At 38.3% G+C, this 13389-nt stretch overlaps 1 protein-coding gene across 5 annotated transcripts in view; it reads right to left on the bottom strand.

Moving 5' to 3' along the window:
* The window catches only part of ATP2C1 (ATPase secretory pathway Ca2+ transporting 1), a 117246-nt gene that overhangs the window by 10864 nt on the left and 92993 nt on the right, over positions 1-13389 (bottom strand). For all 5 annotated transcript variants that reach the window (XM_028518264.2, XM_028518266.2, XM_028518265.2 and 2 more), the window contains 3 exons: positions 9884-10040; positions 6166-6336; positions 5051-5148 (listed from right to left, as the gene is read on the bottom strand). In XM_028518264.2, the coding sequence (XP_028374065.1) occupies positions 5051-5148; positions 6166-6336; positions 9884-10040 (426 nt within the window). The remainder of the gene's footprint in view (positions 1-5050; positions 5149-6165; positions 6337-9883; positions 10041-13389) is intronic.

The raw sequence follows: 13389 nt of genomic DNA, 5'->3' as shown, positions 1-13389 counted from the left end.
AGTACCCTGGGAGAAAATGGGGGGTCCATTTGGTATTAGTATATCGTCCCCCCCCATGGGTCCATTCGGTAACGATAACACTGCACAAAAATCGGCTCTTAAAGCATGAGGATGAACAGGTTACTCCTTTTAGTTCAGTAAAAATATTGAAACTTAACACATAAAATTATGGCCTAAAGAAATTAGATATTAAAAAACGCTAGAAATTAGTAAAAACTAAACTACATCACTATGTCACAGAGCTAGGATTAAACTCGAAGGCAATTGAATTTCATCTATTAATGATCATTTCACACTTATATCTGTTTCTTTGCCCAGAAAAAGGGAATGCACTGGTTAGAGAGAAGCACTGTCGTTTGGGAACACAAGGCAGGAAGATAGTATATGGTAAAAACACAGCGGGAAAGAAGAAGAACTTTGTCAGAAAAGGACAGAGTTTAGGGAATAACATGGGAGGAAAAGATAAAAATCATTAAAGCAAGGGGGGAAGGCTATACATTTTCGGAAGCAACTTGTAAAAGTATTCTCTCTTCTCACTGGCACTTATTTTTCAGTGTTGTATTTGTGGTAAGTACTCAACAGCTCTTTTGATCAACATTAATAGACAAGTTGCACTAGGAAAAGAAAATTTTAAAACAGAAAGTAGGAAAATATTAGACAGCTTCATTTTTAAAACCACTCCCAGCATTAAAATAACCTGCCAAAGGTCCCCAAATCTTCCAAGACCTATAAAAAGTTACCTGATGCATTGAAAAAAAAATAGGTGACTAAAATAAATATTTACAACCTACCAAAAATTAAACAGCACACAAACTGGGATTATATTACAGGGACTTGGTTAGCAGGTTTGACAGAAATACGAATGCAGGTACTGCTATAAAAAACGAACAAAAAAAAGAGGATGTCCACATTTAATGATGGGAACTATCGAACAAACTGCAAGAAATCATAAACAGGGGACTTCCGGCCAAGATGGAGGCGTAGGTAGACACCCTGTGCCTCCTCGCACAACCAAAACTAAGGACAAGAAAATTTTAGAAACAAAAAAACAACCAGAACAGAGAGAAATGAACTGGACAGAAGTCTGACAACCATTCATCCAGAACAGTAAGAGGGGTGGAGTTGGAGGCCTATGGAGAGAGGTCGAGTACCAGCAGGAAAAAGCAGTGGCTGGCAAATGCAGGCACGCAGGGCACAGGCGGCAATTGATGAACCCCAGATGCCCAGGGGCAGCTGACGGACCTGGTGGCAGACCCTGGGCATGGGAGGCAACGAGCAGACCCAGTGAGAAGCGCAAGGCAGCTGGCTGTCCGCAGTCACAAAGTCACACATTCCTGCGCAAATAAACTAGGCGAAAACGGGCAGCGACACAGGCCGCGCAACCCAGGGACCCAGCACTGGGAAATAAAGCCAAAGCATGATTGAAAACACCTGTGGGGGTTGAGGCCGAGAGAATCTCCCAGCCTCACAGGAGAGCTCCTTGGGGAGACCCACAGAGTCCTAGAAAGTACGTAAGCTTACCCACCCAGGAGCCAGCCCCAGAAGGGCCCAATCTGCTTGTGGGAAGTGGCAGAGGGGACTGAAGTCCTGGAGAGAGCAGAGCAAGCAACATTGTTCCCTCTCGGACCCTGCGCCCACATACAACGTCACAACTCAGCGATGGGGTGCCCTGGCCTGGTGAACACCTAAGGCTCTGCCCCTCAAACGTAACAGGTGCAACCGGACCAAAGAAGGGGAAAAAAAAAAAAAGATGGCTCAAACAGAATTGAAAGCTCCGCAGCCAGTACTTTTAAGCAACTGAGAGATAGACAATCTATCAGATGCACAGTTCAAAGCACTGGTGATCAGGATGCTCACAGAATTGGTTGACTTTGGTCGCAAATTAGATGAACAAATGAAGGCTACAATAAGTGAAATGAAGAAAAATGCACATGGAACCAATAGTAATGGAAAGAAAACTGGGTTTCAAATCAATGGAATGGACCAGAGGGAGAAAGAAACAACCAAACAGAAAAGAATGGAGAAATAAGAATTCAAAAAAAAAAAAAATGAGGAGGGGCTTAGGAACCTCCAGGACATCTTTAAACGTTCCAACATCCGAATTATAGGGGTACCAGAAGGGGAAGAGGAAAAACAACAAGTGGAAAAGTTATTTGAACAAATAATAAAGGAGAACTTCCCTAATCTAGCAAAGGAAATAGACTTCCAGGAACTCCAGGAGGCTCAGGGACTCCCAAAAAGGTTGGACCCAAGGAGGAACACACCAAAGCACATCATGACTACATTACCAAGGTAAAAATGAAGGAGAGAATTCTAGAAGCAGCAAGAGATAAGGGGACAGTTACCTACAAAGGAGTTCCCATCAGAATGTCAGCTGATTTCTCAAAAGAGACCTTGCAAGCAAGAAGGGGCTGGAAAGAAGTATTCCAAGTCATGAAAGGCAAGGACCTACATCCAAGATTGATCTATCCAGCAAAGCTTTCATTTAGAATGGAAGGGCAGATAAAGCACTTCTCAGATAAGGCCAAGTTAAAGGAGTTCATCATCACCAAGCCCTTATTATATGAAATGTTAAAGGGACTTATCTAAGAAAAAGAAGATAAAAAATATGAACAGTTAAAAAAGACATCAAACTCACAGTTAGTAACAACCACACCTAAAACAAAAGCAAAATGAGCAAACAGGGACAGAACCACAGAAATGGAGATCACATGGAGGGTTAGCAACAGGGGAGTGGGAGGAGGAGAGAGGGGAAAAGGTACAGAGAATAAGTAGCATAGATGGTAGGTAGAAAATAGACAGGGGGAGGGCAAGAATAGTATGGGAAATGCAGAAGCTAAAGAACTTATGACACATAGACCTGAACTAAAGGGGGGGAATGTGGATGGGAGGGGGTGGGCAGAGTGGAGGGAAGTGAAGTGGGAAAATGGGACAACTGTAATAGCATAATCAATAAAATATATTAAAAAAAGAAATCATAAACAAAAACAATGAGAACTCCCAGATTGACTTTAAAAACAATTAAGCAAAATTCAGTTTTTATACTATTTTTTAATTGGCTCCAGGTCAAAAGGACACAGCAATGTTAAGAAATTTGAAATGTGTGGTTAAATTATGGAAAGGGAAAACTGGAAAGCATTTTAATAAGGAACAGAAATGAATATGATTGAGTACATATAGAAATACCTCAGTGAGCTGACCATTTAGAAGAAACATTTTGTTCTTAACACTAATAAATGAATAGCTATTCAAACTAACCTGAAGTAAAAGCATAAAAGACCAAGAACATATGCTGGCTATGAAAGAGTTACATAAACACAAGTGGGAGGGGGGTGGAGTCAGGGTGAGGGTGGGAACCTGGTTCTAAAGAAATTACTGTTATAAATAATTTGTTAGAAAAGCATTACAATCAAAGATAAAAAGGCATTTCAATGAAGAATCTTTTCAACAAACAGTGATGGAACAAATAAGCATCCCTATGCAAAAAATAAACAAACAAACAAAAAAAACCCCGTAACTCATTTCTCACAGTGTGAGAGAAATTAATTGAAAATGCATTGCAGACCTTAGTGTAAGAACTAAAAATATAAGACTTCTAGAAGGAAACACAAAAAAATGTGTAATTTGGAATTAGGCAGAGTTTTTGATAAGGCATCAAGAAATGACATATAAGAGAAAAAAGTGATAAAATAGACTACATCAAAATTTACAACTTCTGCTCTCTGAAATACACTGTTAAGAGAATAAAAAGATAAGCCACAGACTGGGAAAAAATACTTGAAATCAAGTATCTCACAAAAGACACTCAAAATTCAATAAAAACATAAACACAATTTTTCAAAAATAGGCAGGGCAGACATTTCACTAAAGAAGATATATGAATGGCAAAAAAAAAAAAAGCAGCACATTAAAAGATACTCAACATCACTACTTGTAAGGAAAATGCAAATTACATCCACAATAGGATACCATTATATACCTATCAGAATGAGGAGTGGAAGAACTGACTATCCTATGTGCTAGTGAAGATGCAGAGCAATCGGAATTTTCAAACACTGCTGATAGAGTTGAAAAACAATAAAGCAACACTGTAAACAACTTGGTAGTTTCTTACAAAGATAAATATACATTACTCATATGACCCAGTAGCAACTCTTAGGTATTTACTCAAAATAAATAAAAATTCGTATTTGTGTAAAAACTTACAAACAAATGTTTATAGTAGCTTATTCATAATCTGCAAAAACTGGAAATAATTCAAATGTCTTTGAAGTGGTGAATAAGTAACATTTACCCGTACAGTGAATACTACTCAGGAAACAGAAAATGAACTGCTAATACACACATACACACAACCAACATAGATAAATCTCAAATGCAAGTGCTAATAAGTGAAAGAAACATATTCAAGGCTTCTTACTACACGGTTCCATTTTTAGTACATTCTGAAAGGAGCAAAACTATAGGGATAGAAAACAAACCAGTGGGTGCCTCATTGTGGAAGTAGAGGGAGGAGCTGATTACAAAAAGGCACAAGAGAATCGGGGGTCTAATGAAACTGTTCTGTATCTTGCAGTGGTGGCAGTTACAAGACCAAATATCAAAACTTAGAACAGTGCAATAAAAAGGGTGAATTTTACTGTATGTAAATGATACTTCAATTTTTAAAAGGAATATTACATATCCATGCTACAATTAAAATAGAACAAAAGGTTAAGAAGTATAAAGTAACGGTCTTTCTCTCCATTCTGTACTTGATAAATAAAATACAACCAACAACCGTTGCTAATCTATACAGTGCTCTCCTCTGGTGAAACCCGGTTCTCGCTAACATTAATAAACTTGCAATGACAGTCATAATGATCACATCACAGATACTTGCAACGGTAAGTCCAATTGCAATGGTAAGATTTCATTTCATGATTTGGACCAACAAATTTTGTGGTCATGTCCTAACTGTTCTCAAATAAATAGTTTCATTTTCATAGCAGTAGAAATGGTAACAATTAGTGTAAGGCCTTTCATCTAAAAGGCTTTAGTTTATGAGTACCTTCGGGAGTATTTGTGAAAGCTGCTGGACATCCATTGCATCTAGTTCTTCTCCTGAGACTGACTGGGAAGTTTTTGAATACAATCCCAAGCGACTGGCTAAAGTGAAATGGAAGAAAAAACATAATTTAAAAAATTGGTTTTGTTTGACAGGATAGTCAACATAATGCTCAGTTAATATAACTTGTCATCCACTCACTTTTAAGTATAAAATACCTCTATATCAAGGGACTGCAAGACAAACTACTAGTAAGGCAAACCTATCTGAGTTTTAGACATCTGGGGTATTCTGTTTCACTCTTTTATTTTTGTTTAAATTTAAGAGTAAATAAAGAGTTTTCACAACTTAATCCCTCATCAAACCTAAAAACTGAAACAAGAACAATGAGGTTCTGCTCAGCAGCTCAACTGTAATGAAGATCAGAGTGCATTTTAAGTATCCAAAGTCAAATAAAATGATGGCTGATGGAGTAATCATGTAGTTCTATGTAAACAAAAATAAATGTTGCGAGTTTTTCAAAGTATAATCTTCCCAACCATGTTAACATTTCTAATAACATTCTTCCTTAATAACATAAAGTGAAACTCCCATCCCAACCTCTGTCCATATTAATAAAATCAGAAATAATGAACTTTTAGCAAACTGCTTAAATTTATCAGTATGAAGTATAGTGTACAGGCTCTGGGAGATAAACTTTCATGTTCATTTTTAACCCTTTTACTTTTTAAGGTAATTATAAATGGCATTCAAACAACACAGACATACATATGATGAGATAACAGAAACAAACAGCTATTTTCTTTCAAAATAGGTACAGATCTTGCTTAAAAATACATTAAAAGGGAAAAACTAATTTTCATGTTTCTTTTCATATTCATGATCTAGTGCTTTTTATTCATCAGGATAGTGGGTTATGAGGTTAAAAAACTTTTTCAACTAAACTAAGTTTTGTCCCACAATTTTATACAGAGCATGAGCACACAAAGAATCAATTTTAATTATATATATAATCTCAATATTATGTAAACACATTTCATGTCTAATGGCTCACTAAACCATGCACGGCAGCAATTTTTAAAAAAAACTATCAAAAACAAAAGGAAGCAACCTAATACCGATTGCAACTGCAGTCTCCTGTGAGTCCCCAGTAATCATTTTTATCGAAACTCCTGAGGCAATGAGTGTTGTAACAGCTTCTTTCACACCAGTTCTAGGAGGGTCGATGATTCCAACCAGGCCAAGGAATGTCAGTTGTCCCACTTCAGGACCAGAAGCCAAGGCAAGAACTTAAGAAATAATAATAAAATCCAAAAGAGAAAATGTGAATCACAAAAGCATTAGAGTTTACTTGACAAAAGCTAGAGACAGTCACACTTTTAACACAAATAAATCACTTAAGATTATAACGTCATTGTGGTTATTACATAATCTTTAAAAACCAAAATTATTATGTGGTAAGACATCATAGTTTAATGATTATAGATACAGGATTGCTTTAAAGTATTAAAGATTAAAAGGAATAAGACAAAACTGTTAAGAGAAGGCAAATGAGAAATGAATAAAGAATGTTTTCATCTAGTAACTATATGCAGCTCCTTTCAATACAAACTATTGGCTCTTTAAAAAATACAGTTAATTATTTGGAAAAACTATAGGTGTGTTGAGCTTTAAAGTCAATTTTAAACAAGACACCTCTGAAGGTGACTTTTACTAATGTTATCTTCAGCTTTCCAGTTTATAGGTCTCTTTAATAAGTCAATAGCTTGAAGAGAAGGCTATATCAATTAATTAGACACAACATGTAACAATCTCACATACCAAGGGGGTAAAGTTAACTGTAAAATGATTACAAAACCACTAACATACACAAGAATTTGCATTTCTTCATCCTTCCCATAACATTAACAGGTATTTCTTAATTGCAACTCTGGTAATGTAAGAGTATAAATAACACCGCCCTACCATTACATTTTTTAACTTCTCTTGTGTGTGTGCGTGTGTGTGTGTGTGTGTGTATTTTATTGTTGTTCTATTACAGTTGTCCCAAACCCTACCATTATTTACAGTTAGCTTTTGTCATCCTCGAGCACTTAAGAGATAGTACAAAGTACTATCATTGCCAATGATATCATTGCCATTGTCCATCATTGCCAAATATCATTTAGTTTATTCTCAGAATTCTGGAACCTCTTATAACTACCTTAGCAGCCAAAGGGATGTGTGTCTACCTGGTATATTATTAGACTGAAGAACTTATCAAAGAAAACACACACACACACAAACACACCAACTAAACATATACATCCCACAGGCAAACTAAAAAGTCCCAGTGAGATCACAAGAAGTATCCATTCTTATTTAAGCAGAATATATGGAAGATTAGATATATTTGGAAATCCTAGGTTAGAATCAAAACTTCCATTTTTCCAGTGTTGAGAGTCATATATGCAGTCTGTCCAGAAAGTAACCAGCCATGCACTATGAGGAGAGACATTTATTGAAGATACAAGAAACTGTATGTAGGACAAGGACATCTCAGTCCCCTTCAAAGTAGACACCTTGGGACCTCTCCCAAATGCAGCACTATGATCCTTTTGCTCTGGTAGCAGAAGCCGTGGAACAAATTTTGCCATGACATATTCCACGCCAAGATCCTGCATCAAAATCCTGGACACAGTAATTTTTGGAATCCTCAAATCAGCTTCTGGTTCTAGTTCTCATACCGACAGTCATCAATCTTGGTTGATTGCAGCCCATACACATTCAACACTCTCAGGTGTTCTGCTTGCTGTAGGCCTTCCAGAACGTGGATCACTTTCAGCAGATTCTCGATCATCTTTAAAGTGTTTGTACCACACTTTTATTTGTGCTGCACTCACTGCATCATCTCCGAAAACTTTCTGAATCATCTGAATAGTTTCAGTGGAAGAATGTTCAAGCTTAATGCAAACTTTAATGCAGATTCATTGCTATACTCACTCGTTTTGAATGTGATGGCTACAAAGTACACATGCCCACTCGATGGCACCTACCATCCCCACTGACTAGTCCAGTGAAGTCATCACTGTCCACGCATGCACGTCCTAGTCCACTGTCCTTAGCTGCCAGGTTACACTGATGTGCCGCAAACCATTCTTGTTATGTTAACAATGGCTGGACTTTTGCCAGACAGACCTTATACCTAACTATTTATGTACAATAGATGGGCCACACATCTACATCAACAGTTAGGTATATGACTTCACCCTGACAGTCCCTGGTGTTGGGATCGAGGCAGATAGTGACAGAAGGGGACAGTACCAGTTTGTGTCAGCAAATCCTAAGAAAGGGTGATCAGCGCTTGAACTCTCAATGGAGGGGTGGTATTAGCCTAGAGGTTAGTATCCTATATTTATTTGCTTGCTTCTTTAAAACAAATGCAGATCTATGCTACTGTTTGGGACACGGTTTAGAACTGTTTAGACCTTTTTCATGTGGAGGGTCTGTAACTAAAACATAAAAACAAACATACTCTAATTACAAACCATATGCACTTTAAAAAACTTTTTATAAGATGCAACACTAAGTACATACCAAATTAAATTTAAAATCTTTCTCTTCTTCATTACAGTAATTTCAGGGGGAAAAGGAAAATGGAGCACAGGCAGAGGAAGTGGAAAACATAAGAAGAGACAAATGACCAGAATGCTTTCCAAAGCCCTCTGAAACAAAGACTCCACTCTACCTAAACTCTGGTCTGTTTCACAATATTATAACGCCAAACCACACATACACAAACCTCCATGTTCCTCCAGATGAAAAGAGAATTTGAAAAAATACATCATTAAACCTCTGTTCTAAAAATTAAGGAAAACAAGAAGCACATGCTAGACCTTTAGGGTTTCTTCAAGGTCTCTTTATCCAAGCCAACTTTGAAACCCTCCTGCTGTGAGCTAAGAATAACAAAACTCTACCCTAAAGTAAAGCCACAGAATACCTTTCTAAATCAGAAAGTCTATAAATCTATATAAATGTTTTATGCACACAGAAAGTCCTTGCTTAAGTGAACCATGAGTAGGGAGATTTTTTACATAACTTGTTCCCCATCCCAGGAATTGTGCTTGGCTTCCATTTGGTAAAAAGTAATAAAATTAAGGAAATCAACTCTTCCAGTTTCCTTGAGAGAGACTACATAAGTGTGTGTGTGTGTGTGTGTGTGTGTGTGTGTGTGTCCCATAAGCCAGATGACTATTCAGAAGGTAAAAACCAAGTATAAGTACAGCCCCAACCCTGGACTCCTGGACCCTACACATGATGTCCCTAAGAGAAGTGACTTGGTGTGTATGCACAGCAGACCCTCTCTCTGTCATGTTTGGTCAGGAACACAAATGCCAGCAGGATCTGGGCATTTTTTTGCCTCTGGTGAATGCCAAGGGAAGGAAGCAGATGAGGAACAAGTAAGCAATCACCTCAGCTTAAATGCCAAATTAGAGGCTTCAGACTTCCATATTTAAGAAAGTATTTTAGATCTATTAACAAATGAGACAAAGTAATGAAATAAGGAAGGAATGACATTACTTGACCTCCATCCATCTCCCTTCTTATAAGATAAACAATTTCTATCATCTTTGCAGAGATCACTTCAGGTCTCTAAGAACTAGAAATTGCATATTCTGCTATATTCCAATTTTTTGAGGTTTTAGGGGCCAGTTAAAACATAACACTTCAGAAATGGTGGGGTTCTACAAAGCCTGGACTACAGCTGGACAGCTCAGATGTGAAACATGAATTCACCTGCAATTAACAGACAGCATTACCTTTCCAACCTTGGGGACTAGGCTGAAGCAACCTTACCTCTGAGCCCTGCTGAGCCCATTTGTGCCTTCTCTTGTTGGTACAGATCTCTCTGCTGCTGGGTGAGTGTCAAAGTCTGCCCTTTGCTATGGTACGTAGTACAATACTTAATCACCTGTTCATAAGCACCCTTCATAAAACAAATCTCTGGTCCATCCTAAGAAAAAGCATAGCAAATAAATTCAAATTAATTTTAACTTGTACGTATCTGCCACTGGAGTGCAAAAGCCAGTGGCATTCATTTCTCATAATCCTCAGGGAAGTTACTCAAGCCTAACGCTTGGAGTGGCACTTGAACTCTGAAGATTAAAAGCTCATATCTGGGAGTTTTCTGCATCCTATATAAAAAAAGGCATCTACTCTCTACCCTCACACCCACACATTGAAGATAGTGCTACACTACACCCCAGATGAAGCACTCTGGGATCTGAAGAGAAGCTCACAACTTAATAGGAAAGAGATCTAACAACATCAGCCCAAGCAATGGTTCAAGCCTTCTATTGGCTGTTTTGTGTGTGTGTGTGTGTATGTGTGTGTGTGTGTGTGTGTGTGTTCCCATTTAATTCTCACAACCACCTTATAATTGAGTTTTATCAGACTTTCTATTTTTTCATCATAGTAAAGTAATATACAAAAGCTTACAACAAAAAACCACAGTCCCCTGCCCAAACCTTCTCACCTCTAGTTGTACCTCAAAAAGGCAAGCCAATTTTAAACTTTATAGACATACACATGTTTTCCTTGGTATTTATCTCCATGTTTTTAAATATGTTGTACTGTTACTCTTTTGCTTATCAATTTTATACATTGTCTGTTGGGACAGGTGATAGTCTGACCACCCCACTACCTATTCTTCCTCCTCATACCATTATAATATAATTAAAGCAAAATTTGTCAGTACTGTTTACTTTACGACTCCTCACTGTCGGATGAACTGGTAGTCACTAGAACAGTTCATACACATCCCAGTTCTCCGTGTGACCCATAGTAGGAACGTGTTTCCTTGTCTCTACCTCCCACTTGAAAGTCAGGTGTGACTTTCTTTGACCAATAAATATGGGCAGTACTTGTGTCACTTCCAAATGGAGATCTAGGAACCAAAGCATAACGTGTTCTCCCTCTACATCTCATTACAGTGTATTATCACACTGAGATGGAGCTTCCATCTGCCTGAGTCCCCAGATAACTAGTGAACGGATATTAGAGGGCAGGGAAGCAGCAGGAAGGCATGTGATGTTTTCACGGTGCATATAAATAAAATATATTTATTTTCCTGTCCAAGCTTCATCTTTTAGAAAGTGAGTAACTGCCTCCTTTTTTATTTGCTTGGTTTTCTTTGTACTTATTACTTATTATTCCGGAATTCTTCCATGTAATTATAAGCCCTGCTAAATGACATTTTTGACATTTTCGAGTGAGCAGGTAAACTATTACTCCCAAACTATTACTGAAGACCTTCCTCCCTGAGTCACATTCTCCCTCCCTTGTCTAACCTGAGAAACCTGGTTGCTAGGCTGCTGCACGACTGGCATACAAGAACTTCCTCTCCCCTCTCTCCTGGAGATTCTTTCCACCCCTGTCCTGGTTAGAACTCACTGTGTGCTATGCCTTCCTTTTCTTTAGTTGGTTGTCTTATCCTGGACTCATATAACCACCAATATCTTTCTAAGAAAAGATGGGTGGCATATCCATTTTATTCCATCCCCACATTTTTTAGTTCATCTAGGAATACATTTCCTCTCAATTTGAATGCTTTCTTCTTTATCTTCCAGCCTCCACTATCCAATGCTGTATTTGAAGTCCAGAGAAGCAACTTTAATTCCTAAAGCCGTATATATGTGATCTCTCCCTTGACTGGCCTCCCACCCACCCCAAAACCTCTGGAAGCTTTTAAAATTCACACTAAGTACCTCAAATTTGATTATTTTTTTTTTTACCTCTGAAGGAGAAATTTCTAAGACGTGACTTTTGCCTGACCCATGAGCTGGACCTGGGCCAGAAACGGGAGATTGCTTCCTCCAAGCCCCACTTAGAGATGGACTGATCATAACCAATGTTCATTCGGACATAAACCTCTCCCACCTCCCACTGTGTGCTAGTTCCTGCGACAACAGGCTGCTGTCCTGACCTGGCTGGGCATGCAAACTAATTTCTCATACCTGGAAGCATTCACATGCTGGTACCCATGACTATCCCCTCCTTTACCCTGAGGTAATTCTTTGGCACCCGTCACTTTGTCTTCCAACTGTCCAAGACCCACCTCCTATGTAAGATTCCCTTTAAAAACTCCATTAATTACAAGACTGCAGTGACGAGTCTCCTTCTTAGGTCTTTCACGGGCCTGAGCCTATGAAGGAAGATTTTCAGTCTCAAGATGTTTTCCTGGGTGTACAATCTCCTCCCTAGCTGACGGACAATTTTATTCTAGAAGCTGAGGTCCTTCCTTTGGAAAAGTTTCTGGTGCTATTTGTTAAAATCTTCCCATTTTCTGTTTTTTTCTTCCTGTTACCACTATCAGATGGATGTTGAATCTCCTATATTTATATTCTGATTTTTGTACCTTATCCTTTATTTTGTTCACCTCTTCGACTTTTTATTCTATTTTCTGATAGGTTCCTTGACTTTATTTGAAAGACTTTCTATTTAAAGCATTTTGTCATTTTTATGGTCTTTGGAAATTTACTTAAGCATCTGGCATTATCTTTGTTTCTCTGAGACCTCTTTCTCTGCTGGTTTGGTCTGTCTTTCAAAATGAAGACTTCCCCCAAATATCTAGCAGTCCCGGACCACCCACTAACATCTATGACTGAATCGAGGAAAGGTCTAGAAACTAGAGGGTACTGAATGGCAGAGTTTACCAACCTGAGGCTGTCGGCTGACTACATCAAGCCCAAGATTAGATAAATTCCACCAATGAACAAAGAGTTTAGTTAGGATTACTCTGTAGTGTTGGAATCCCTCGTCCTGATTTAGAATGGAGATGCCTGCAGGCATTCCAGGAAAGTAGAGTTAGGGCCTAGGGGCTTGCCCTTCAGGACAATGGCTCCCCCTTAATCGCTCCTTTTCCACAATCTGAAACCAATTTAATTCTACCCCCTACTCTTATCCCCTAGATGAGATTTCTGATATTCTACTGGGCTAAAGGTATAACCTCAAAAACCAAAAATGGTACTCAGAGGAGTTTTATTGGTTCCTTACTCAGAATTTCAATCTGATCTCATTTTCAGCCTTACACCTTAGTCTCTGCCTTCAAAGATACTTGGTCACCCTGAGTCTTCCCCATACTTCCTCTTTTTACATTGTATCTTTTATCCATTGGTTGTTGTTTATGCAGGTTCCAGGGAGAGAGTAGAGAGAAATGTATATTGTCAAGTTCAAATGAAAGTCCTCTAAAGACAAACTATTTGAGAGCCACTAAGGTTGTTTTTAAAGTGATAACCTGCCTTATCTATGCCAGGCTGACCTCTTCTAGATCCTGAGTCAAATCAGTGGGTTTGGGTTTTGTT

The sequence above is a fragment of the Phyllostomus discolor genome, chromosome 7, assembly GCF_004126475.2.
Source record: "Phyllostomus discolor isolate MPI-MPIP mPhyDis1 chromosome 7, mPhyDis1.pri.v3, whole genome shotgun sequence".
In the NCBI taxonomy this organism is placed as follows: Eukaryota; Metazoa; Chordata; class Mammalia; order Chiroptera; family Phyllostomidae; genus Phyllostomus; species Phyllostomus discolor.
Note: the sequence above shows the minus strand (reverse complement) of the source record. Positions and strands in the feature narration are given on the sequence as shown.